Consider the following 25,344-nt stretch of genomic DNA (forward strand, 5'->3'; position numbering starts at 1 on the left):
GGGAAAGGGGAGATGTTACTCAAAGGATACAAAATCTTGGCTAGACAGTAGGAATAAGTTCTAGTGATCTATTACAGAGCATTAACTAAAGAGTAGACTTTAAATGTTCTCACCACAAAGAAATGATAAGTATGTGGGGTGATGGATATATTAATTAGCCTGAGTTAATCATTCCACAATGTATACATGTATAATAGCATCACATTGTACTCCATAAATCTATATAATTATTACATGTCAATTAAAAATAAAATAAAATTACTATAATAAAAAAATTTGAGGGCAAGACATAAAGGGCATTAAAGGAGACTGAGAAGCAGTGGCCACAAAGCAGGAGAAATATCAAGAAGATGGTAGAAGCCAAGAGAAGAAAGCATCCAAGAAGTATCAGATTGTGACAAATTCTGCTGAGAGGTCAAGTAACCTGAATTTGGGGAAGTGATCCATTGATTTGGTGACATGGTCTCCCCAGTGACCTGGGGACTGACTAACTAGGAGCAATTTCAATGGAATGCTTGAGAGAAGATATCTGGATGGAGAGGGGAAAGGGGAATAGGACATGAGGAAGTAGAGGCGATAACTAGTCAACCAACCCTCTTGAGAAGTTTGCTGTAAGGGGGAGCAAAAATAGGATGGGAAGGAGCAGAAGGTGAGAGTGTGACATCAAGAAAGTTTTTGTTTTTTAAGATGAGAGATGCTTTGTATCTTTGTATGATGTTTATATGATCATAGGAGTTATCCTGGAAATTCACGGGGAGAAATTTATGATGCAGCAGAAAGAGAGGAGAAATCTCCAGAAGCATGAGGAGATGGGATCTGGACTACATCAGAAGATTAGCTTTTGATTTGAACAGAAATACTTTATCCACTATAATAGGAGGAAGGCAGAAAACACTCGTACAGATGGATAGAGAGCCTAGAATGTGTAGATTTGTGGGTGAAAAGATGAGGGCATTATAATCTGTGTGTTTCTGGTTTTTTTAATTATATGCATTGCATTGTTAATAAAAATGAACTTAGACATATGATTTTATGTTAAAATGCTGAGAAATTTAAAAAATAACCCAGTGTTGTTATACTTAACTTGATGATACAAAGCAAGTTATTTATTTATTTATTTATTTATTTATTTATTTATTTTTTCCTTTTTGGTGTCCGGCAACGGATCGCAACCCTCAGTGTTGCGCCCGTACCAGACCGGGACCGGCAACGGGATTGCAACCCTCGGTGTTGCGCCCGCACCTTGCTCAGCCAGTGAGCGGGAACCGGTCTGTATGTGGGATCCGAACCCTCGGCGGGAGCGCCGCTGTGCTCCCAAGCGGCGCACTGTAGCAGTGCGCCACCGGGCCGGCCCCAAAGCAAGTTATTTAAATAGCAGAAACTCATAGGCACAAAATCAGGACATCATCAATGAAAAATGAAGTGTTGTTTTGTTGCAAGATAGTTTTAGAGTTTTAGTTTATGTAGACATCTGCTTTAGTAGAGAAGAGATGGCTTATATTTATGTTACAGTGCACATATGTCCTAAACCACAGGGCAAACTATAATACAGTAGTAGGCCAGAAATGTTGTTGCTAAACATATCCATCATTATATACTAGAGGGTCGACTAAACAACCAATGATAGTGTAAATGACAGTTGCTGTAAATGGCTGTAGGTTTATCTTTATCATTTATCCATTTATTTGTCAATTTAAATCAAGAATTGACAACCAAAACCAACTGGAAATAACACTGATGAGATATCTGTCACACAAAATACCCTGTCCTCTCCAAAACTGTGGGCAGTAATGTATGTGCAACATTGCATTGGAGTCAGTAAATTCTAGAAGTTTGCTAATTGTGTTCATTAATACCAAACTTTAGGAATTCATAATCACTTTGTACCCATGTACAAATGAAAATATATGGACTTTTCCTCATTTGCCTGTAAGAACCAAAGAAAGTGCTTGAATTTTTAGACCAATACAAGTCCATCAATGCCTCTCAGACCATATTTTGATGACCATTGTTCTCAAGTATCTTCCCTTCTTCAACAATCCTTTAAAAATCCCTTAAAAATCCGTGCAAAATAGCTACTTCAGAGTGAAGGATTACATGGGAAGTAATCTGAAGGAGGGAAAACAAATCTGCAAATGAGAGGATACTTTGTATTTGACATTTGGGATTGTCTTTCCTTTCCGGTTTTAAATTTCAGCTTTGGCAATTAAATATATTTGATTTAAGCAGGGAAATAAAGAGGTTACTGGTGGTATCTGCTTATAAAATAGTCTTCTTACTTCATAAGAGGTGCCTTGAGGGATGTGACAACTCTGCACCACAGCATCTGGTTACAGGGAGTCCGGAGAGGCGATAGGCACTGGGTACGCGAGAAAGAAGTGAACAATGACTAACTCTTTCCTCCCCTCACCCCCAGCAGAGGCAATCAACCATTTTCAGTCTGGGCAAGTCCAAACCTTATTCTACTGATCAAAATCGATATGACAGGGGTGCAATTTGGGAAGGTTTATGTGAAGAAAAATTTCATCCAGTTATACAGCTACACTCTGGGTGGGAGTCAGAAACAATTTGTCCATTGAGCTGGTGCCATTTGTAAGAATAGTTTGGTGGGAGTTGGCCTCTGAGTGAAGCAGATATCCAAAGGTGAGTGGTTCTCTTGGGGTGGGCTTCTTCCAGCTGGACCTCCCACCTCACTTCCTTCAGCATGGACACTGCCTCTCCTCTGGCTGAGCATTCATACCCTGAACCCCATTCGTGGTCTTCCAGTTGTTCACCCCTCTGTTGGAGTCCCTTTGCCTTTTGGGCCATTTTTTTAAAATGTAGGAACCCTTTAAAAGATAACCCTGTGCCAATTCTATTCCTCAGGGTAGAATTTGACCTTCAGGAAGGGTGCACCTTTACCCCTCTAGGGGTGGAGGTGCAACTTTATCCTGAAGGAATCTGAGGAACTGTTGAAGAATTATAAACAGGGAGATAACATGATTCAATTCACTTGTGGGAAGAGCACAGTGTAGCTGGGTGAGGACAGGTGTAGTGGATTGAATTGTGTTCCCCCAAAACTCATCAAAACTTGAATTGTATCCCCCCAGTTTTATGTATTAGAAACTTAGCCCCCACTGTGACTGTTAAGAAGATGGGAAATCCTATTATGGTAATTGAAAGGTGGAGCCTTGAAGAGGTGATTGGATTGTAGGACCATGCAGTAGGGAATGGATTAAAAATTGTGGTCAGGGGCGTGGTTCTGAGAGCTTTAAGAGGAGGATCTCTCTCTCTCTGCTCTCTCTGCTTCCACCATCTTGCAATGTGAGACCCCTGGGTCACTGTTGCCACCACCAGATGGACTTTGGACTTCCCAGCCTCAGAAACTGTAAGCAATAAATTTCATTTTCTTATAAATCACCCAGTTCCAGGTATTTTGTTATAAGCGACAGAAACGGACTAATACAACAAGTGAGGCAGGAGACAAGGAAACCAACTAATCACTATTGTAGAGATCTGACAAGAGCTAATGAGGATCCCTTGACAATGATGAGGAAGAAATGGATTAAAAAATATAATTAATGTTTTAGATATGAGAGAACTTAATAACTAAGTAACTGAGGAAAAGTGAGTCATCTGCCAGGTGTCTTTGTGTTTTATAGGTGCATAATAAACTGAATCTAAAAACACTGAGATAGTAGCATAAGAAAATAGGAGAGAAGTCATATTTGTCATCAAGGCCATATTTGGACACCTTTTTATTTTGATGTATATCAGCTTTCCTCCTCTCTTCTCAATTTGTAAACAATTTGCAAGAAATTGCATTATGTAAGTAACATTTTTGGTTATCATTTGTTCTATCCTTTCCTTTTTCAGAGATTGGCCTTATACATTTGCTTTCAAGTACTTAGTGTGTATAAGACATAAAGGAAGCACATAAGTAACACTTAAATTCTTTAGGCTAATTTGATCTTTCTTTTGAAATAACAGATTCCCTGCCAGACTTCTTTCTTGTTTGTGTTGAAGTTTGTCCCACGTAATCCTGCTCGTTTCCATTTCCAGCCACACAGTTTGATGTTTATTTTAAGCAGCTGCTTATGAAAGGTAGAATTTAGCAATTATTAAAATGGCATAAGGTAGGTTTCCATTTGAGATCAGGGTTGCTGGGTAGCTTTTCTTTGAATACCCTCTTCTTCTCATGTTTTTTCACCTACATTTTGGCTGTGACAATAAATCTGGGAAAACTCCTGTTTGGCTTTTTAGCACTTTGCCAGCTTTGGCAATTGCAGACTAACTGGTTTTGTGCTAAACACCACTGAAATAAAATAAATGAGTCTGATTAAAGCTTGGAACCCCCGAGCATTAAAATGTAAAACTGTCAACAGATGCCACTTGCTGAAACTGAGGCTGTTCTAGCAGATGGGTGAAAGCTAAACATAAATTGCACTATTTCTTTTTCTTTTGGTTCATTTGTTTTTAACGTAGTATTAAAAATTCTCCTGTATCAGTTACAATAAACTTCTAGCAAATGTTTCATGGCTGTTTTGGGTATTCTGAGATCTTTGAAATTACAGTCATACTATGCTTTATTATATGAATTCATTGAACATGTAAAAACAAATTCTTATCAGTTTTAAAATTTTCTTTGGTGTTCATATTTCTAATATTGAAAATAATAATGAGAAATAATCTTCAATGTTTACAATGGGACAAAACATCTCTATTTTAAATCTCGAATGTTGGACTATAGTAGAATAATGTCGGTTACATCTATAATAGTTCTCCTCTACCTAGTACTTGAATTTTCTTTCCAATAGTTCCTCACATACTGTCTCATCATTTACATAACACATACACTGAAGGAGAATGGTATTTTTATTCCTCAATTGTTATGTTACAGGAGTCAGAAAAGATATTACTTTGGTTAATAGAACTTCACATAAAAATTTATTAAGTTTTAATAATTGTTCTTTATTTGACTTAGTCAAACTGTATGTAGATGAAAACGGCAGATTTACAAATAGTATATTTAAGTGAACTATGGAAGTATGGACATGAAAAAATTGATGGTTGGGACTTATAATAATGATTTGCTTGGCAGCAAACAGTTTTATACAGATTCTAATAAAGCAGTCATAAAAAATTTTGATTTTAGCAAACCAGCATTTTATGATGTCAAACAAATACATTTTATCTTGGGGTATAAGTTCATTGTATATGTCTAATAACATTATATCTCTTAAAGCTTTGTATATCTTCAGATTTTTGTTCATAGGAATAAAAGTCTTGAAGAGAAACAGTTGCATAGGGCAGAGAAGATACTTATTCAAAATTGGCAACTGGGCTATATGTCTAGCATCTTTGTTTCTAAATAACTAAAGCCTGGATTACTTATTCTTGCTAGGATTATGTGACTACTAGGAGGCTCTTAGATACACACTGGGCCCCAGCATTTTTTAAAGAACATTAAAAATGATCTAAACTTGAATTTTATTAAAAATACAGTGTGAGTCACTGTTTTTGCTCTTCTCTGATGGTCTTACTAGATCTTTTTAAAGTCCTACTGCTGCTAACTTAATCTTATTTAGAAGGGAGAGAATACACTAACCTCTGTAGGTTGGCTATATAAAGTCTTAAGCTCAGTGTTAACCACTGAAAGATAATTCATCCCTTTTTTTAAAGTGGGTTCATTTGCAGATTGAAATCTTAGTAAAAGATAATATCATGTAAAATTTTGCTCACCACCAGTGATCATCTATAAGTATAAGCTTGAAAGGGACCTCTATTTTCAAATTTTTCTTAAATTTCAGAAAAGAAGTCATCTGGGACAGCTGATAGTGAAATGCAATGAGAATTTGTCACTGAACAGACAAATCATTTGTGCCAAAAATACAGTTGGCATATTAAATGGCTAGGTTTAAAATCGTTCATTTACTAAACACCTATGCAAGTTGTTACTTCAACTGTTACATACTGATACCTCAATAAAAATTTATGTAGTCAAGGGAAAAAAAAGAGAATGGTGTTTTTATTCCTCAATTTAATGACTTATGTACTATTTAATGCAATCACTATTAATTGTTATTAACTTGCAAGAATCATAATAGCATTATTAGTCATTCTATAACACTTAGATATTTCTTGGCATAGAACTGTTTATTTTATAATTTAATTTATTAGTTCATGTACCTCTAAAGAAATCTGCGATTTACTTTTTTTACCTTTTTTTCTGGTTCTTAAGATCATCAAATAATACTTATGAGAACAGATCACAGGAAATTTCAACATAGAAAAATAAGGAAATTATAAGAAAAATATTTAGAAAATTACCTATAATATTTAATCAGGAAGGATAATATGTAATCACATTGTTTTTAAACTTTGAAATGTACTGTTATTGATATTTACAGGGTCAGGTTCATGCCGCTTCAGTTATTCAGATCCCAGCATCACCGTGTCATATGCCAAGAATAATACATTGGACTGGATTCAGCTTGAGAAAATTAGGTTTGTTAGAATTTAAAGTATTTTCATAAATTCTTATGTAAATAGCATTCTACTCCCTATTTACCTTCATTCTCCCATTGACTTTTTCTTCCAGGTTAAAAGTACTCTGGTTGTTAATTACATTGAATTACACAGGTACACATATTATGACCTGCCATACTTGAAGAAGATATTGTTAAAAGTGTCATTTTTCCATTAAGAACTTCCTATTGCCATTAGTACTTATAACAAAACTGTTTTTGATAAAAGTTCATTTGGAATCATAACCTTTATGATAGTATCCTCCATAAAATAAAATCACCACTTATCGCTCTAGGTGGCCTAGCTCTTGCCTGGCTTATGGGCCTGGGAATATATCAGATGACCACCTAAATCCCTTCCAGTCTGTGATGACATTGAGTTAATGACCACTGGGACTTTTGCATCTAATCTCTAGTTCTGTCATCTCCCTTCTAACTTCCCTAAGGCCAGTTCTAAAATTCTATTATCATAATTGTGGTGAGACTTGTAATCATATGTTACATTTTCTTTAATAAAAAAATCTTGATAAGAAAATGAGGTAGGATGCTTGAGGAAAAAGAAACTCATTTATATAGAAGATATTTAGTTACATTAGCAAAACTAAAATTATGCGTACCATTTCTGCAGTTTAAGTTGTAAAATAAAATTCAAAAGGGATGCTCAATTTCAAGTATAAGATATTTAAAAGAAAAAATACCTTTGGGCCGGCCCGGTGGCGCACTGCTACAGTGCGCCACTGGGGAGCACGGTGGCGCTCCCGCCGAGGGTTCGGATCCCACATACAGCCCAGCCGCTCACTGGCTGGGCGAGGTGTGGGTGCAACATCGAGGGTTGCAATCCCATTGCCGGTCCCGGTCCGGTGTGGGTGCGACACTGAGGGTTGCGATCCATTGCCGGTCATGAAAAAATGACAAAAAGGAAAAAAAAAAAAAAGAAAAAATACCTTGAACATTTATAAAGTGATTGTTATAATTGGTTTAGTTCTTAAATCAGGATAACTTAAGGAGAGTATTTTCCATCAGCTTTATGGCAGTTTTCTTTTTTCCTCAAGCTATTTTCCTTACTATAATTCGATATTAAAATAACTGTGATTTATTTAGGGAAGCAGGATAAATATTAGGTTTTTAGTCATTAATACTAAACCATTTGTCCAGTTTCTAGTAGTATTTAAATAAATAAATAAAAACTTCACAAGTCTAAGCTGTGCCCTAATGAAAAACTGAGAGAAGTGATTCTAACTCATTGATTTTGATAGATTGTCTCCCTCTGTAGCAGGACAAAATCTAATAATTTATAGACACTTGGTACAAGCTGAGCTCTGACATGCTGTGCCAATTTTATAACAGAACATTTTGGTATTCTTTCTAATTTCTAGTAGTTATTATGAAAATACATTTATATTATGTACTTTATAAATGCCTTTAAGCAAGGCAGCATAAGTATTGGAAATTTTACTCATATCTATTTTTTTTCTTTCTTGTATCTTATATGTCATAGTTTATGTAAATTTAAGTACAAATTTAAGTACATATTTCTTGCTGGAAAACAGCTATAGGCTTTTGATATGACAAAAAATAAAACTACATATTTAACTACAACATTTAAAGATAGCATTCAGCTGAGTTCATTTATTTTTTTACTACATGGGACTTACTTAATTTTAGGCTATGTCCCAAATCATCACACTTACTAATGCAAATTTCTCTTACCATTGGTGATCAAAGTAAACATATTTCCAATCACTACCTAAAACCAAAATATTTTGTCTCTATCAGTTTAAACTCTTTTTGAAGTTAAAAACATAGTCATCATGCAATATTTTAAAAGAAAAGAGAATTGATCACCTCCAAAGGTAAAGTACACAATCCATAACCTGTGCTGACAATTCTACGGATGTATATGTGCTTCCTTGGTGATGAGAAATATGGCTTTTCTCTTGTCCTTTCAAAACTGATTTATAGCAAGCCCAGGGCACCACTAGTTTGCATTTTAGTTGCACTTTTAATCTTGGCTGAAGCAATCATTTTTACTACAGCAGGTTTCTACTTTGGTAGAATAAAATGTTTAATAAAAATATTTTATTCTATAGCAGACAGGCCTAAATTCTAACAGGTATAATATAAAAATCATATTAAATTATGTCATATTTTTAAAGGTTGATTTGCATGAAATTATAAGGAATTATAAATGAGAGCATTTAATTCTCATGGTAAATCTCATATTTCATATAGACTAAACATATGAAAATGTGTCTGGTTACTAGAAATAAAATAGTTATTACATAAAGACTGGTTATTAAACATATCTCAGACAATGGCCTCTAATTGGTGCATATTTCAAGTCAGAATCAACATTCAGATCATAATTTTAATTTTGTTTTGTTTTTTTTTTCCTATTATTGAGTAAACTATTTCAGATTGAATGTTTACCATGTGCAAAAAGTTGTGCTGGGTACACTTTGATTTTTTACACAAGCCGTGGCAGTGTGTGCCATTTTCTCTTCGATTATTTCTTTACTGGCTTACTTGAATACACTTAGTGCCTTCTTTGTGTTACGTGTCAACCTCTTGAAGGCATTTAATATTTAAACTGTCACCTCTCGATATGAAAATCTTCATAATCAGCAGATATTAAAAGATGTAAGGGTGATGGGACTGTATTTAATTTGTAGTGAGTGTAATATTTTTGAGATAATGAGACTACAATTTGAGAAACAAAATGTATCTATAAGACAGAAAAAAGCGGACATTGCTGAACTCCCCATCTCACCCTATGTTCCAGAGCCCCTTCCAATGTCAGCACAATCATCCACATCCTCTACCTTCCCGAAGACGCCAAAGGAGAAAACATCCAGTTTCAGTGGAAGCAGGAAAATCTCCATGTAGGTGAAGTGTATGAAGCCTGCTGGGCCTTAGATAACATCTTGGTCATCAATTCAGCCCACAGACAAGTCATTTTAGAAGACGGTCTTGACCCAGTGGACACAGGCAACTGGCTTTTCTTCCCAGGAGCTACAGTTAAGGTTTGAGCTCTCTTTTGTTCCTTCTTTTCCCTTCTAAAACCCAAAGCTCAATAAACCAAACTGCATAAAGATAACTGTTTTACCAAAACCACTATTAAAGGACTAGGTAATATTCTTAGATATCTTACCCTACCTTTTAAGAATGGAAAATCTTTAGTACAAAAACACTTATTTATCCATTCATTTAACAAGTATTTTTGAGAACCCACTGTGCCATGTACTGGGATGAACCCCAAAAATATAACCACAAAAAGGCAGATATGTTTCTTCCCATCACGTGGATGCCAGTTTAGTGGGGGCAGTTAGACATGTCAACATGCAAATATAAAACAACCTAATTGTTATGACTTTCTGGGAAAGTTTAGAGTACTAAGAAAGTACAATATACAGGACTAAATCCAGACTTGCGAGGTTAGGAAGGCAATCCAGGAGAATCAGAAATCCAAGCAGAGACTATTGCGTAATTTGGAGTTGGCCAGGTAGGAGGAATAGTGTTTCTAGAATTGGAAATCACATACGTAAAGGCTCTGTTAGGAACTGAACGTTTGTGTCACTTCAAAATTAATATGTTGAAATCTTAACCTCCATATGATGGTATCAGGAGGTGGGGCCCTTGGGAAGTAATTAAGCCATGAGGGCGGACCCTTCATGAATGGGGTCAGTGCCCTTATAAGAGACCCCAGAGAGCTCTCTAGCCCTCTTTCAGCCATGTAAAGACACATGGAGAATCAGGAAATGGGCCTTTACCAGACACTGAATCTTCCAGCACCTTGGCCTTGGACTTCCCAGAGTCAGAACTGTGAGAAATAAATGTTTGTTGTTCAAGCTGCCCAGTCTGTCGTATTCTATTATAGCAACCCAGACTAAGACAGGCTGGAAGGTGAGAGAACAATCCAAAAGTCCTGGACAAAGTTCAAACTTGTTGTCCAATACGTTTTAAGTGGAAACTTGTGATAGATAAGTCTGGAGATATAGCCAATGATGAGACCTTGAAGGTCTTGCAAGCTACTGTAGTGTTTGGACTTTATCCTGAAGGTGATAGAGAGTCATTGAAGTGTCTTAAATAAGAGTCAATCAGATTTGGTTTTTGAAATATCCCTTTCAGGATAGAGGACCAAAGGAAGAGGGAAAGAGTGCACACAGAGAGACCAAATAGAAGGCTGATTACAGTAATGCAATGGGAGATCATTTTTGGCAACAATTAGGGGAAAGAGGATGGGAAAACGTGGATATATTTCAGAGATTTTTAGGAGAGGGAATGGAGAAGATTGGACACTGAGAAGATGAAGGAATGCTGGAGGTCAAGGACAAGATTCAGCAGCTGGGACAGTGGTGACATCCATTGAAAAAGGAAACAGGAGGAGAGGCAGATTCACAGGAAGTCAGAGAATTCACTTCAGACATAGATCTTGAGGATCTTGGGGGCAAGCAAGAAGAAATATTTGGTGAGAGGTTAGATGTATGGGTCAGAAGCTCAGAGGAAAATCCGAACGTGGCAATTATCAACCTAATGAATGGGAATTGAAATCATGGGCTTGCCTGCCCAGGGAGTGTGTGGAATAAGAAATTGCACTTAGGCAATATGAAAACAAAATACAAATACAACTTGAAGAATTTCTTAAAATGTGACTCACTGTTACAAAAAAAAATGTGCAGATGGGAGTGAGATTGTGGGAAAAGTAGCAAGTAGAATATAAAGATCTAAAATGCTTACCTCCTTTAAATAATTTATTTGAGTACAAGAAAAATTATTGCAAATTATTTAGTGAACCCTCAGTACAGGAATTCTCCTAACACAAATAACTTCTTGCTTATCAAACCTTAGTCATTTTACCTCAAGTTGATGAAATTACATCAGTAGACTGGCATCAGTACAAGAAAACATCCAGTAGACCTTATGGAAACTTATTCCGACAGAGTCTAAAGCCATGGCTCCTTTAAAGAGAGTCCTTGGATTCCTTTCATGTGGATATAGAAAAGAATGTTTGTCAGGATATCCTATGTCATATTCCACTACCACTTGCTTAAATGAGGGACTTCTGCTGTCATTGTTCAATGCTGGCAAGCAGATGTATGAACCCGGGAGACCTCAGGGCCTGGGATTCACATCCTTTCCCATGATGATCATTTATCATTTGTTCTCAATATCCTTTATTGCATAAATGCACTTTTTCTGCCTCATTTTACAAGCCATTATACTAATCTAATTAACTATTCAGTTTCTTAATGCATGTCCTTTGGTACCACCCATGATAAAAATGCATGAAGTGTGGTTTTGCTTCAGTAGTGATTTTAATTAAATTACAACTTTGTGTGGAATATGCTTTTGCTTTGTGGTCCCTCATCCTACTCATAAGCTTACCAGTCACATGTTTGAAACTTGCCAAGCGACCTACCTTTGCTAAGAAAAGAAAAAAGAAACATGGTAGCAATGATTTACATCATTATCTTTGCCTTGGCTGTCAGGTAGAAATTTTTCTCAGGTGTTTCTTTTTAAAACTTCAAATAAATAAATGTAATAATAAAATCTAAGAATTACTTGTTTTAATCTATTCACACAATCACCCTTTTGCTTTTTGGTTCAAACATTTGAGAATGATAAAATTGCTTTTTCCAAGTGATTTGGAGTTCTAGAAATAAAAATTGATTATTTAAACTGTATGCAATTTCTTTGTCAAATGCTGTTCCTTTACTTGGTGGCCTCTGAGATAAGAACTGAATACAACCTATTAGAAAGCATATCTCGGGCCAAGCTAGTTAGCTCAGTTGGTTAGAAGCAGCCTTATAACAGCAAGGTTATGGATTTGGATCCGTTCATGGGCCAGCCACCACACACACCCACAAAGAACATAGCTCAATGTTCCTCTTGTTCACAAGACGTGTTTTAAACATTGCTTTCTTTTGGATTTTTAGTTTTGAGAGCTGTGCTTCTTTCTTCAACCTTTTATCTTTTCTATGTTCTTTCAAAGTTTTTGAGGTGTTTCCATCTTAACTAAATCAAAGAGTAAGTCTAACAGCAACTGAGAAAGTACTCTTAATTACAAAGTAGAATTATTCAAGGAAAAATTTCCAAGCACAGATAGGGTTATCTATGGCCAAATAATAACAGCTACTTTTTATTTGGCACTTTCTCTTCCGGGCATTTACTATTCCAGACACACACACATATGCTCATATTTATAAGTGTTCATATATATGATATATCTATCATCTCATATAACTTGATCCTTAGAAGTCTGTAAAGAAGGTGCTATTTTAGCCCCATATTTCAGATGTAGAAAGTGGAGCACAGAGGTGCTGAATAACTCCTTCAAAATACACCAGCAGCCGGACCAGGATTCAGATGGAGGAATGTGACTTCAGAACTCTCGCTCGCCACGTAGCTTTGCTCTTACAAGTAGTGCCTATAACTGACGTGCTTCCTGATTGTCCTGTGCTCCTTCCCAGCATCCACCTGTTAATTATCAGCCCATTCCACACCCTCCCCCCATCACTAGCTGGCTACAGGTTAGATGATTCTTGTTTTTCTCATATTTCTTGATTTTGCTCCAGGTTTGTTCCATGTGTCCTGCATGTTCCTTCCTCCGGATGACTGACTGATTTTTTATACATTAGAATTTAGCAAGCTCAGCCCAAGCACTGGTTTACTTCCCTCTATTCTGCCTTGTAACAGCTGCTTTTATTTTCAAAATTCTAGTTACTGGCCCATCTCAGGTGATGATTGCTGACCTAAAGTGAACTTAAAGAAGAATAAGTATAGAAATATTTCCCTTATGGAGGCAGGAGGCATTTGCAGTAACCTATATGGGAGGTGAAATAGCGTAGGGCCCACAGGATTATAAAGAAAGAAAAATCAGTAGTCTGATGTAGCCAAGTGCCTGATAGGATGTTGGAGCCAAGGATCATCCAAAAGGATGCCACTGGCAAAAACTCCAGCACCGTTCCTTAATACAGGTCACATTATGCTACCTCCAGACCTTTGATGGCTCTCTGTGTAGAACTGGAGAATACAAGCCAAACTCTCCAGTTTTTCATTCAGTGCCCCCTCCAGTCTTGGCCCCGCCTAACTTTCATCCTCATCTCCTGCCCCACTGTGCTCCAGCAGCACAAATACAACACGAAATTTCATACTCCCACCCCCTTACATGTGGTTTTTCGCCTTTCTTTTTTCTCTGACTAGTAATTCGCCTTCATCCTTAGGGAGGCTGTTCAAATGCCATTGTCTCTGAAGTTTGTATAGCTGATGTCCCCCTCTTCTCTGTGCTGGTGCAAACATTAGGTGGAGCAAGCAGGACTTGTTGGGATGGGGACTGGCTACAGAAAACCAGGCCATACTTTTTCCAGAGAATATTCAGATTTTCTCTGACAGTTTCTTTATCCCTGCCCTCTTTTCATGTAAACTAGGGCAGGCCCCAGGACTGCTGATAAACCAAACAAGCCATCCAGTCACTTTCATCTCCCAGATATCTCAGTTCCACATTAAGTATCATCAGTGCATTACAATAGTGCATACACCAAGTTTCACCCACAGCTTCTCCCTCCCCAGCTTAGGTCTTCTGCAGTAGGAATGGGAACAGTGGTCAGCTCCTTCTCTCTCCTCACCATCCCTCCACTAGTTTCAACCTCCAAACCCCCCAGGGTCTGGAGGAAGAAGAAAAGTCAAGAGGCAGATATCACTGTGAGCTGGCATTATTGATCCCAGGGCCTGGCAAGTGATCAAAGCTCTCTCTTAAAGCTACTCATAGGTTCTTTGGAAACCCTCTTACTCCTCACCTAAGCTATGGATCTCTCACCTGCTGTTCACCAAAGCATCTCTCAGATGGGTCATACATGCTTCCTCTCTTAGCCATTGGGCCTCTGGCTAATGAACACAACGTCTTTGTGTGAGGGCTCCTCGCCCCTCCATGGAGCCCTTTGAGGCAGTATCTTAGACAATCTAGATCGCCTCTTGTATACGTGGGCCCAAGTCTAGTCTATGCTAATCACTCACCTTGAATCCATCATCAGGAGGAAAGTAGTTACTTCTAAGTGCAGCCTTCTTGTTACTCAGCCCCCTACTAAGCAGCTCCAGGCACTGGTCCATACCCCAGGACACACAGCAAGCCTTCTGAGTGGTATCCTTAAAGTCCTGAGCACTGGGCTTGAGGTGAAGAGAAGTGTGCTGTCCTTGCCCACACAGGCATGGATGGGATTCACAGGTCACCGGAAACTCTCTAAAGAAATCTCTCTCTCTCCAGCTTCCTATCCACTTCGACTTCAAGCCTGTGTACCCTCAGTGTGAGTGAGTGATTAAACCACTTGCCACCTCTTTTGCTAAGTCTTTATAGTTCTTCCATCACCTCATTTTCACATGTGGAGTAGTTGACACCTATTTTCTTGGGGCCTCAACCAAAACTGTGTCTAACCTAATTCCATTTCTACATTCTTGTTACATTGGACATATATCTCTGTACTGGCACTGACAACATTGCTTTGTAGTTATGTTTCTGTCTTCCTGCTCAGAATGTTAACTTCTTTAAGCTCAAGGACTATTTCAAACTTTTTGTAATTCCCAGTGTTTGGCACATGATAGATTGTTATTAGGTGTTAACTGAATGAATGAAAAGCTGAAGAAAATATCAAGAAAAAATATCAAGTTTGTAAGGAAAGAAGATGAATTTTCACTCCTCCAGCAGCCCAGATGACAAAAGGAAAGAAGGCCCAGGGGAAGAGGGTGGCCCCAGCTCCTCCTGTCATGAAGAAGCAGGAAGCCAAGAAGGTGGTAAATCCTCTGTTTGAGAAAAGGCCTAAGAATTTTGGCAGTGGACAGGATATCAAGCCCAAAAGAGACCTCATGTGCCTTGTCAAATGGCTCCGCTAGGTCCGGCTGCAGTGGCAAAGCACTATCCTCTATGAATGGCTGAAAGTGCCTCCTGCAATTAACTAGTTTGCCTGGGCCTTGGACCGTGAAACAGCTACTCAACTGCTTAAGCTAGCCCACAAGTACAGACCAGAGACAAAACAAGAGAAAAAGCAGAGACTGTTGGTTCGGGCTGAGAAGAAAGCTGCCAGCAAGAGGGATGTCCCCACTAAGAGACCATCTGTCCTTTGAGCAGGGGTAAATACTGTCACCACCCTGGTGGAGACCAAGAAGGCTTAGCTGGTAACGATTGCACATGATGTGGATCCCATTGAGCTGGTTGTTTTCCTGCCTGCCCTGTGTCATAAGATGGGACTTAAATACTGCATTATCAAGAGGAAGGCCAGACTGGGATGACTATTCCACAGGAAAACCTGCACCACCATCGCCTTCACACAGGTTAACTCGGAAGACCGATGAGCTCTGGATAAGCTGGTGGAAGCTATTAGGACCAACTACAATGAAGCTACGATAAGATCTCCTGTCACTGAAGAGGCAATATTCTGCATCCAAAATCTGTGGCTCACATTGCCAAACTGGAAAAGGCAAAGGCTAAAGAACTTGCCACTAAACTGAGTTAAATGTACACTGTTGAGTTTTCTGTACATAAAAGTAATCAAAATTTTCCTTCAGACAGTGGGGGGCGGGGGAAGAAGATGAATTTTCTATTCAGTGATGACCTAAATGCACTGAAAATGTCGTGAATGGGACTGGTCATAGCACAACTGCAAAGAAAATGGGCTCAACTGTCTGGGTTCAAATCTTGGCTGAACCATTTACTAGCCATGTAGTCTTGGGAAAGCTATTTATCCTCTCAGTGTCCTCATCTATAACAGGAACAGTAATAGTATGCACCTCGTGTTGGCACGATTAAATAAGAAAGCACATGTGAAACCCTTAGAACCTTGACTAGCACATAGGAAAGACTCAATAAATGTGTCCTTTTCATTGAAAACTTTGAGAATAAGCTCTACAAGGAAGTCTATATAGAGAAAAATGAATAGAAGGTAAAGAATTGAGCTGCTACCTCCAATTATGAGGAGGAAGAAAATAATAAGAAAAATATGGACTTCACAATTATTTCGTCTTCATATGTCCTTAAAGTAATATCAAAACCACATGCATTGATTGATTAAGTTGGACCCAAATACACCTACAGTATGTACAACCTTTAGCAATCAAAATAAGAAATAGTTTTCATTTGAGTTGTTTAAATGCCATTTATGTAGTAGGAATATTAATAGTAGTTTTCATTATTAACTACAAATGATTCTTTCATGCTGCTGCTGATAAAACAAGAGAATGCAGAGTAGTGAGTATGTAAACTGTCCAGCTGCTGACCTTGAAAATAATGTTTGAGGGTGGCAGGTCAAATGGGAAAGATAAAACTGAGTCATGGTCATTCATAGTACCTGCTTCTCTTGTCTTCTTTAGGTATTTCTTTCAGTTTCTTCAGGAATATTTAATCCATTTCATCTGATCCTCTCCTTGATTAACTCAAGCAGAGCAGAATGATGTAAGACCAAATAGAGTAATTAGCTTCAGGAGTTTATATGATCTGGAGAATTGCAATTATAGGTCACCGGTTTAAATCTGCCCTGAGTTGGTGGACGGCCGTTACCATCTGTTAGCTCTTTAGTAATGCATATGAAATAGATGTACAACAGTATCAGGTTTTAATGTAAAACCTGGCCTTTTATTTGTTGTGCTTTTTGATTTGGAGTTGTTCAGCTGAGGAGGGCTGTAAGAGGTTACAGCATTAATATGTTTTTCCTGCATAGCCATCTGTGTTTCTCCTCCATTCTCCTTACAAGTCCATAGCCTTGCCTGGCTCATCTTCCATTATTTTTCCAGAGAACTTGCCCATGTGGAAGAAAAGGTGCACCACGTTCTTACTGGGCTTCTGATTACCATCATAATGTTTTATTTCCCACGAATCTTTAAGCAGTCCTTTGTTCGCTACCAAGTAGGAGGGGCTTTAAATGCCATAAATATAGTGCTGCACCTCCCACAGCTCCCCAGAGCACTACCCTCATTAGCAATTTCCCAGAGGAAGCAGATCATGCACTCGCAAGAGAAAGGGCTTGAAACCCACTCAATATTAAACCACCTGTCTTAATTGTTGGTTATGGTGGTTTTGCCTTCTTTTATAGAATATCACATCTGTTTTTTGTATACGATTCTAAATCAAGTATTTGTACCAGTTGTTCCTATTCTAAAGATACAGAATATACTGTGTCAGTTCATCACCTGCATTTGCTAGAATAGCTATTGCCACCACAGCTACCATCCCGTGGCAGGGCCTCTGTCAGGTGGCTGAGGGTGTTTGTATCACATTTCAGAGAGAGAAGCACATTTTCCTACCTGAATTGGGGGAATGATTAATTTCAAGGCAACTTTTGGTACACCAGCACTGTGAGAATGGCCTTGGTTTTACCATCAAAGATTAAAGGATCTGATCTGATTTTTTCAGCTCCCTCCATTTAACACATATAGTATCAAGATTCGGCATTTCACCTTGGGTAGGATTCTTATATCCAGGAATGATATTTGCAGTAACTTGGATACTGTATGGATACTGGATAATAATAATAATGATAATAACAGCAAATAATAATAATAACCAGAGTTAGGATAAATAATAGTAATAATAATAATAATGATAAAAGAAGTAGTATTGATAGAATTTCATGAATGCTTTGTAGGTACCAGAACTATGAGGAAGGCCTTGTCATCGAGTTTTACATCTGTAGTAGATGAACATTTTGTGTCTGTAAGGACCTTGGATGCGTCTTAGTGATCAACTTTCCTTAGTCACTCTTGAAACATATGGAAAAGTCCATTGAAGTCATTTTTTTGCAACTCCGCAAACACGCATCTTGCAATCTGAGAATATCCTTAAATTCAAGTTCAAAGAAAAGCATTGTGTTAGTTTTTAGGAGGTCAGTCTGGAGCTGCTGCAAGCTGCCCACTTTCCATAACTCACCATCAAAGAGAACTGCTGCAAGGGCAATGAAGCACTTTGAGGAGAATCTAGGGACAAATGATTTGGGAAGAGCTGTGAGCAAGGTGTTTCTATTTTTGTTTTCTGTTTTCCTCATCCTTCGATAGTACCCCCTGAAGCAGAATTTCTGAATGGATCAATATGCCGTGGAGGGGAATATTGGTCAGGCAGCTGCTTAATTTTGTTTGTTTGTTTACTCCCATGTTTGGTGGCAGCCAAAATTTTTATTTTCAAAGCATGAATCATTCATGATATCTGTGTGTGTGTGTGTGTGTGTGTGTGTGCATGTGTGAAAGAGAGAGAGAATGCTTTGCTCACTCACTGTTAATAAATGTTTATATCTGCTCAGCTAGCCTAAGGCATAAATCACTGGCTTCTATCAACTCTGAAATTGACCTACAGATTAAATGCAGATCACTGTGAGATTGATGCTGTTCCACATATTTTTTATTTTTGAGAAACCTTCCCAGTCTGATTGCTGTGCCCACACCTGCTAATCTTTTTCTATTTAATACCCTAGTTCATTTTGCGAATAGCAAAGAATTCCAGATTACTCCTTCTACACATTTATGTCAACTTGTGTAGAGAAGTAAATCAGAGCTAAATGTCACAGATTCTATTATGAAAGTTTGTCCTTTAGATTAGGCTGTGATTTGATCATATGTATTTAAAATAAATTCGCTTAAAAAGCAATTTATTAAATTTTGCAAATTTATACTAAGGATTTGGAGTAACTAAGTTACAGAATTTAGAAAGGTCATCTCTTAATCTTCTCTCTACTACTACTTTCAGTTTGACTGCTTCCCCTCTACCACATTTACTGTTGATAAATATCCAATAATAAGGACAATTTTCCTAGTTTAACAAACACCAAAAGACCCTAATGAAGATAACAGCCATTAGGTAAATTAACAACCCATTAAGGGTTGTTAAGTCAGAACAGGAGAATCTATTAATTTTCTTATTGCTCTTCTACCTTATGTATTTGCCAAATTCATTGTCCCAGTGGAACTAAGAAAATCTCTAGTCCTGAATAAGAATTGAAGCTTTTATTCTGGGCTTTTGCTGTCATCTAATACTGTTGTCACAGATTGCTGAATCATCGATGGAGAAAAGTCATCATGTCCAAATTATGAAAACATATAAATTAATTTGTTAGAAAAATTTAAAGTCTTAATACAAGTTGAGGCTAATGAAACAAATCTAAGACAAATGGTAAAAGGGAAGATCACACTCAAATTAGAATTTATTTTTAAAGCTACTTTTTAGTAATATAACCCACTGGCAGAGCAATGTCTGCCTACTGTAGTGCCTGATTTGTCTTCATGCAATATTCCACTGGGCACCTCAGAAAAAGATTTCAACAACCCATTTGATGATTTTATTTTCTTAGAGTATAAAGGACGAATAGGAGGAAATCAGATTTGCTTTTCAGAAATGTGCTTCACAGATCACTCTACTGGAAACTATCTAGTCTGTAACTTGAGGGATTTGAGTACTGGATTTCTAATGAGGATAAACCTGAGCTCAGTAAGACTTGTAGCTAGCCCATGTTCCCATGTCTTTTTCCATTAAGAATCAGAACGTTAACTATGATTTTCTGGCCAGATCCCAGCTTGGTTAATTGCATGCTGTCTACTTAAATTCCCTTTGCTTGGGATGTTCTTCACTTAGGATTGTATTGCTCTTATTGTCATGTTTCCCCCAAGAGGTGGTACATGATATTGTAGAATGAGCCAGAATATAATTTGCTAAGCTAATAAGAGTACTTTGGGGATGAAGGGTTAAATGTAAGTAGTGTGCTTCTAACAATTTCTCCCCAATGAGGCCTATTTGTATAGTAATTAATGTAGAATAGCATTAGTGAAATATGGAAATGAGCCAGATTGCCATGACAAGAGTGGCAATAACACAGAAACAACTCATTTCGATAAATTCTTCAGAAAGTAACTGTGAGCCTCCCTGCCTAATGCACCTTTTGTTTTGTTTTGTCTGTCTGAAGCTAACACATTTAATCACTAATTAACACAAGTGAAATTTATTTTATTCTATAGGAATATTAAAAATGTTGTAACATTTTTCATCATCTTTATACCTAGCACAACACCTGGCACAATAACTTGCATAGTGACATTTATTAAAGTAAGTTTTGTTAAATGAATGAAGATGGGGGCAAAAAAGGGGGCGGGGGGATTCGCATTTATGGATTCCCTAAGATTCACCAATCTTCAGGGTAGGCATGTTCCCTACAGTATTTTATCTAATTCTTATAATTATCCCCATTTCACAGATGAGAAAACAGAGGCTCAGAGATGCCAGTTGGCTTCCCCAAGATCAAACTGCTTTCAGTTTTGAAGCCAGGTCTGCTTTACTCTAAAACCCAGCCCTTTCTGTCCTCATCATCTTGCAGCCTCCCACATTGTGCCTGGCATCTTTGGCCTTCCTTTGAGAAGGCAGATCTGAGAACCTCAAACACTGTAAAAGTCAAGCTGATCCCCAAAGACAAGGTTAACAATTGCCCTATGGAATTTTACATTGCTATTCGTCCTCTCATGACTCCAGTTCAAATCTGTCACTATTGTCATTTTAGAGTTATAACTACTCCCAAGTAATTATACACTTGTCACAAAATATACCATAAATTGAATCCCTATATATCTTAGTACAAAGTGGTTCAAATGCAAATGCTTAATAAATCCAGAAAATAATGAGAGAAAACTGTCCTTAAGCTTTCTAAAATTCACTCACCGTGGTCGAATCTATTGTGTCGACTAGAGAAAATGTACTTCAGCCCTCCTGCACCTGGACTGTGTTCATAGCCAAGTTTTCAGTTTTTTAACTGGCATTAAATTACCTAGAAACTGAATGTGCGAAAAATGATAGAAATTCATTTTGCTTTATGAGAGAAATCATTCTCTTCCTATTTTCATTTTTTAAAAATATAGCATGAAAGTCTGTACCTTTAAAGACCATTGAGCCAGGATGTAGGAAATATGTATTTCTATATGATAATGGCTATAGCATGGTAAAAGGCTTAAGGAACACAATGATGTATAGGCTGTAAGTCAGTCGATTTCCAACCACTCAAGCACATATCTCACTTTAATTCAGAAATTCCTCTACCAACATATTTTATTTCCAACCAGACAGTGGCTAATTTATGGCTCTGCCAACAATGCCATTTTAATTAATTTTATTCATCTTATTTTTCTTTCCTCTCCTCCTCATATCTTATCTGTTTGCATTGCCTAGATTTTAATTAAAAAACCTCTCCTCTCTAAGGAGCAATCTGAAGTGGCAAAAATAATCACTTAAAATATTACAGTCATTAAAAAATTGGCTGTGGTGGAAGCTGCGCATTTTCAATTTTCGTACAAATGATGTTTTAGCTTCCTTTTAAAGTGCACTTTGTATCTGAATTGTCTGCCACCAGCCAGCTTGGCTATCAAAATTGGTCTTCCAGCTGGGTGGGCTGAGTGACAACTCCTTAATGGAGGAAATGGATGGCTCTCTGCTCATGTGGAGGGAAGGCATACCAGGCAGATTTCATTCCATCTGCCACCAGCTCTCTGCAAGCTGGCATTGCCCAAATGCCCAATATACTCATTCTAAAAAAAAGGATATCGTCAAAAAATAAATTGTAAGGCTACAGATGCCTGAAAGAATCATCAGGGCCATTAGACCCCAGGGAGATAATATTAAGAGATGCCTCAGTGTTCATCTTTGATGAAAACCTAATAAAACAATGGTGGAGGCAATCATAAGTATTTTTACAAGTACAGAGGGGAAGTCATTAACATTTTCAGCAGAGTATAGAGAGCAACCTTAGAAAAATGCTATCCTGAATCGTGGCCAAGGACTTGTTATATTGAGGAATTTGCACTGATGTTTCCTGTTGATACTTTTCTGAATGGCAAATTCTTGTCACTTAGTTACACTGTGTTCTGCTTGTCAAGTAAAGGAAATCCATTTAGCAGCAAAGCAGGAAAATATTTTTGACTGACAAAGAAAAACACATAAGGACTATACTTAAGGGATTTTTTAAAAATTGGAAATCTGCTAGTACTTAGAAGTATAAAGTGTATGTTGATAATCAATGCCAAAAGAAAAAAGCAAGTAAAAATTAATTATAATTAATATAATAATCAATATAGATTAGGATGGCTGGAAATAGAAGGAAAAAATTACAGTCATCTGTAGAATTTATACCTCTCTTTTACATACTCACAGTATGTCAATCAAAAGCTATGGCTCAGAAAGTCACATGTGATTTATAATCATTTGCTCGAGAAAACCTGATTTTCGTGATGCTCAAAATGAAATAGTCCTGAATTCCAAAATAGTCTTGTTTTTATCATATCAAGAGCTCATGTATCTCACAAAGTTAAACATTGAATTGTTTTTTTGAAGTTGATTAGATTTTAATTGTTATTGCACATAAATGACATGAGTTTAAATAGATGCTGAACAAAAATAGCTGGCTATTAAAATCAAGAGCAACTTCCTGAAATTCTTTTTGTACTTTTAATGCATGTTTCATTTGGACTTTTAACTTTATAGAATGATGTTACACCATGCAAGTTTATCTGTAAGAAAATTGGCATCAGACATCTTGCATTATTAAGTTTTCCTGTTTTAGGAGAATATTTGGCAATCTGCCAAAATTTGGAGGGCTTTTAAAGTTCTAATTGATGGTTCTGCATGCCTTGAAAATGAATGAACGTTTACAGTATTTTTACCGTATTGTATTGTGGGACATATTCCTGTGTATTTTACTAAAGGTGTTAAGTTGATCTGAAGACTTTTAATGACTATTCTGTTGAGAAAAAGTTAAAAGGAGATTGAAATACTCTCCTATTTCTCTTTTACCTACTGCTAAGAGTATGGGCTATAATAGCATATTTTTGGAAAAAGTACATATTCAGAAATAATGATTGTATTATAATACTTATAAGTTTCTGAAAACACCACCTCATATATTATTTGTGCTCCTAACAACATTTCTAGGGGATAGATATTATTTGTTCCATCCTGCAGCATGAGAAATTGAGCTTAAAGGGGTAAAGCCGTGAGGCCATCAGCACTGTGCTAAGACCTGAAATACAGAAAGGAACAAAGTGGGCATGATCCCTGCCCTACAGAACACACAGTCACTGGCCTGAGTGCTATTTTTGCCCAGTGGTTTTTCTTCATTTCTATCTAAAGAGTATATAAAATTTAAAAGAATGTTTGAGAATGTATTTGTTAGCATTTCTTTATATATGACTTACTACCAAAAACTGCTAATGCAAACTTCTAATAATTTTTAAAAGTAAATACTCAAGAAAAAGTTCTCTCATCTCCAGAGTTTGATCTTGCCTTTGACTATTCACTTTAAGCTGAAAAAAAAGTTAAGAAAAGAAAAGAAGAAAAGTATCACAAGAAATTTTTTTCTTTACTCTTTATTAGGTAGAGAATAACAAAGTTTGTGATTTCCCAGATCTTCACTGGGGACATCAGGTATTTCTCAGGTCTGGTCAGAAACTTTTACTTCAAAGCTGGCTGAGAATATACGATCATATCTGGGTTTACTTTGACCTTTTCTGTATTCCATGTTTTGATTAGCTGGCTATTCTACTCACATCGCATTTGCAGACAAATTGTGAAAGACTTGAATGGCAAATCAGAAATATATGGAATATTGAAAAGGTCACTGTGATTTAGCCCATAACTACAGAATTTAAAATATATGACAAGTCATTATCAGACTTAATTCCCACAACAAGGACTGTGGTAAAGATGAGAAATTATTCCAATTAAAATATTCTTGTTTCATACCGATGGTAAAGCTCAAATGCTCTCTTGACTCCTTTTTTGTGATAGCTTAATAAGTTAGAAAGAAATTGTAATTGAATTAAACAAGGCAAAAAAAAAGGAGGTAACATGCTCTTTTGATTTGAGCGTCCATTATAGAGGGAATAATATAATGATTTTTCTAAAAATTCTAATTATACATGAGTAAGACAGATACAGCTACAAAACCAATTCAATAGCCACCCCATGCTCTCTTTATCTACAGCATAGCTGTCAGTCAGATGGGAACTCCATTTATTTCCATGGAAATGAAGGCAGTGAGTTTAATTTTGCCACCACCCGGGATGTAGATCTTTCTACAGAGGATATTCAAGAGCAATGGTCAGAAGAATTTGAGAGCCAGCCTACAGGGTAAGTAATTGTTATCACCCATGCTGTGTATAGCATTTACATTTATTCCACTGGACATATTTTAAATGCACATTGTTAAATAGCAAAAGCATACTTAAATCAACACTGGTGATCCTTACTATAGACAAGCTAAAAGATTCTTTTTTAAGAAATTAATTATTTTTATGCATATTAAAATTTTTTGGTTGCAAATACCTTTTAAGTTCACTTTAATCACTTAATATCTCATCTTAGTTTATTCAGCTTTTACTATGAGAAAGTTTTGTGTTTTTATCCCCAGTGTTTATAGAATACAAAATCTTTACACTACTATTATATTGAGATTTTTTTTTTTGGCAGTTTTCCTTGAGTCTCAGATTTATAGATGCTGCTACCTGATTTTCATTGGAATATGATTTTGATCTATAAAAATTGTTTAGGCGGTAAAATTTATCTTTGAGACACTTATAAAGGAGGAATTTGGAACTAAGGTTAATGTAGCATAGACCAGTGTGGATGGCTTTATGTTAGTGTTTCTTGCTGTTCTGAGCTGTGTTCCTTTTCGGGATCCTAGGTCCCTAAGATATCCCCTACTAAACGAACAGCACTATCAGAAGTTCAATTTGGAAAAAAATAATAGGTTCAGAGAACCAAAATCCATAAAGTAGTATGTGTTGGAAGGAAACTCTAGAAATTTCCTGGTTCTCACCTGGTTTTACTTTTTGCAAT

General features: G+C 37.0%; 1 protein-coding gene and 1 pseudogene across 2 annotated transcripts in view; both read left to right on the forward strand.

Moving 5' to 3' along the window:
- The window catches only part of RELN (reelin), a 472,813-nt gene that overhangs the window by 264,358 nt on the left and 183,111 nt on the right, over positions 1–25,344 (forward strand). For both annotated transcript variants that reach the window (XM_008592225.1, XM_008592230.1), the window contains exons 9-11: positions 6,390–6,486; positions 9,289–9,529; positions 24,491–24,636. In XM_008592225.1, coding sequence (XP_008590447.1) covers positions 6,390–6,486; positions 9,289–9,529; positions 24,491–24,636 — 484 coding nt within the window. The remainder of the gene's footprint in view (positions 1–6,389; positions 6,487–9,288; positions 9,530–24,490; positions 24,637–25,344) is intronic.
- Positions 15,210–16,009, forward strand: LOC103607852 (annotated as a pseudogene).

Source organism: Galeopterus variegatus, unplaced genomic scaffold (assembly GCF_000696425.1).
Source record: "Galeopterus variegatus unplaced genomic scaffold, G_variegatus-3.0.2 Scaffold153, whole genome shotgun sequence".
NCBI classification, from domain to species: domain Eukaryota; kingdom Metazoa; phylum Chordata; class Mammalia; order Dermoptera; family Cynocephalidae; genus Galeopterus; species Galeopterus variegatus.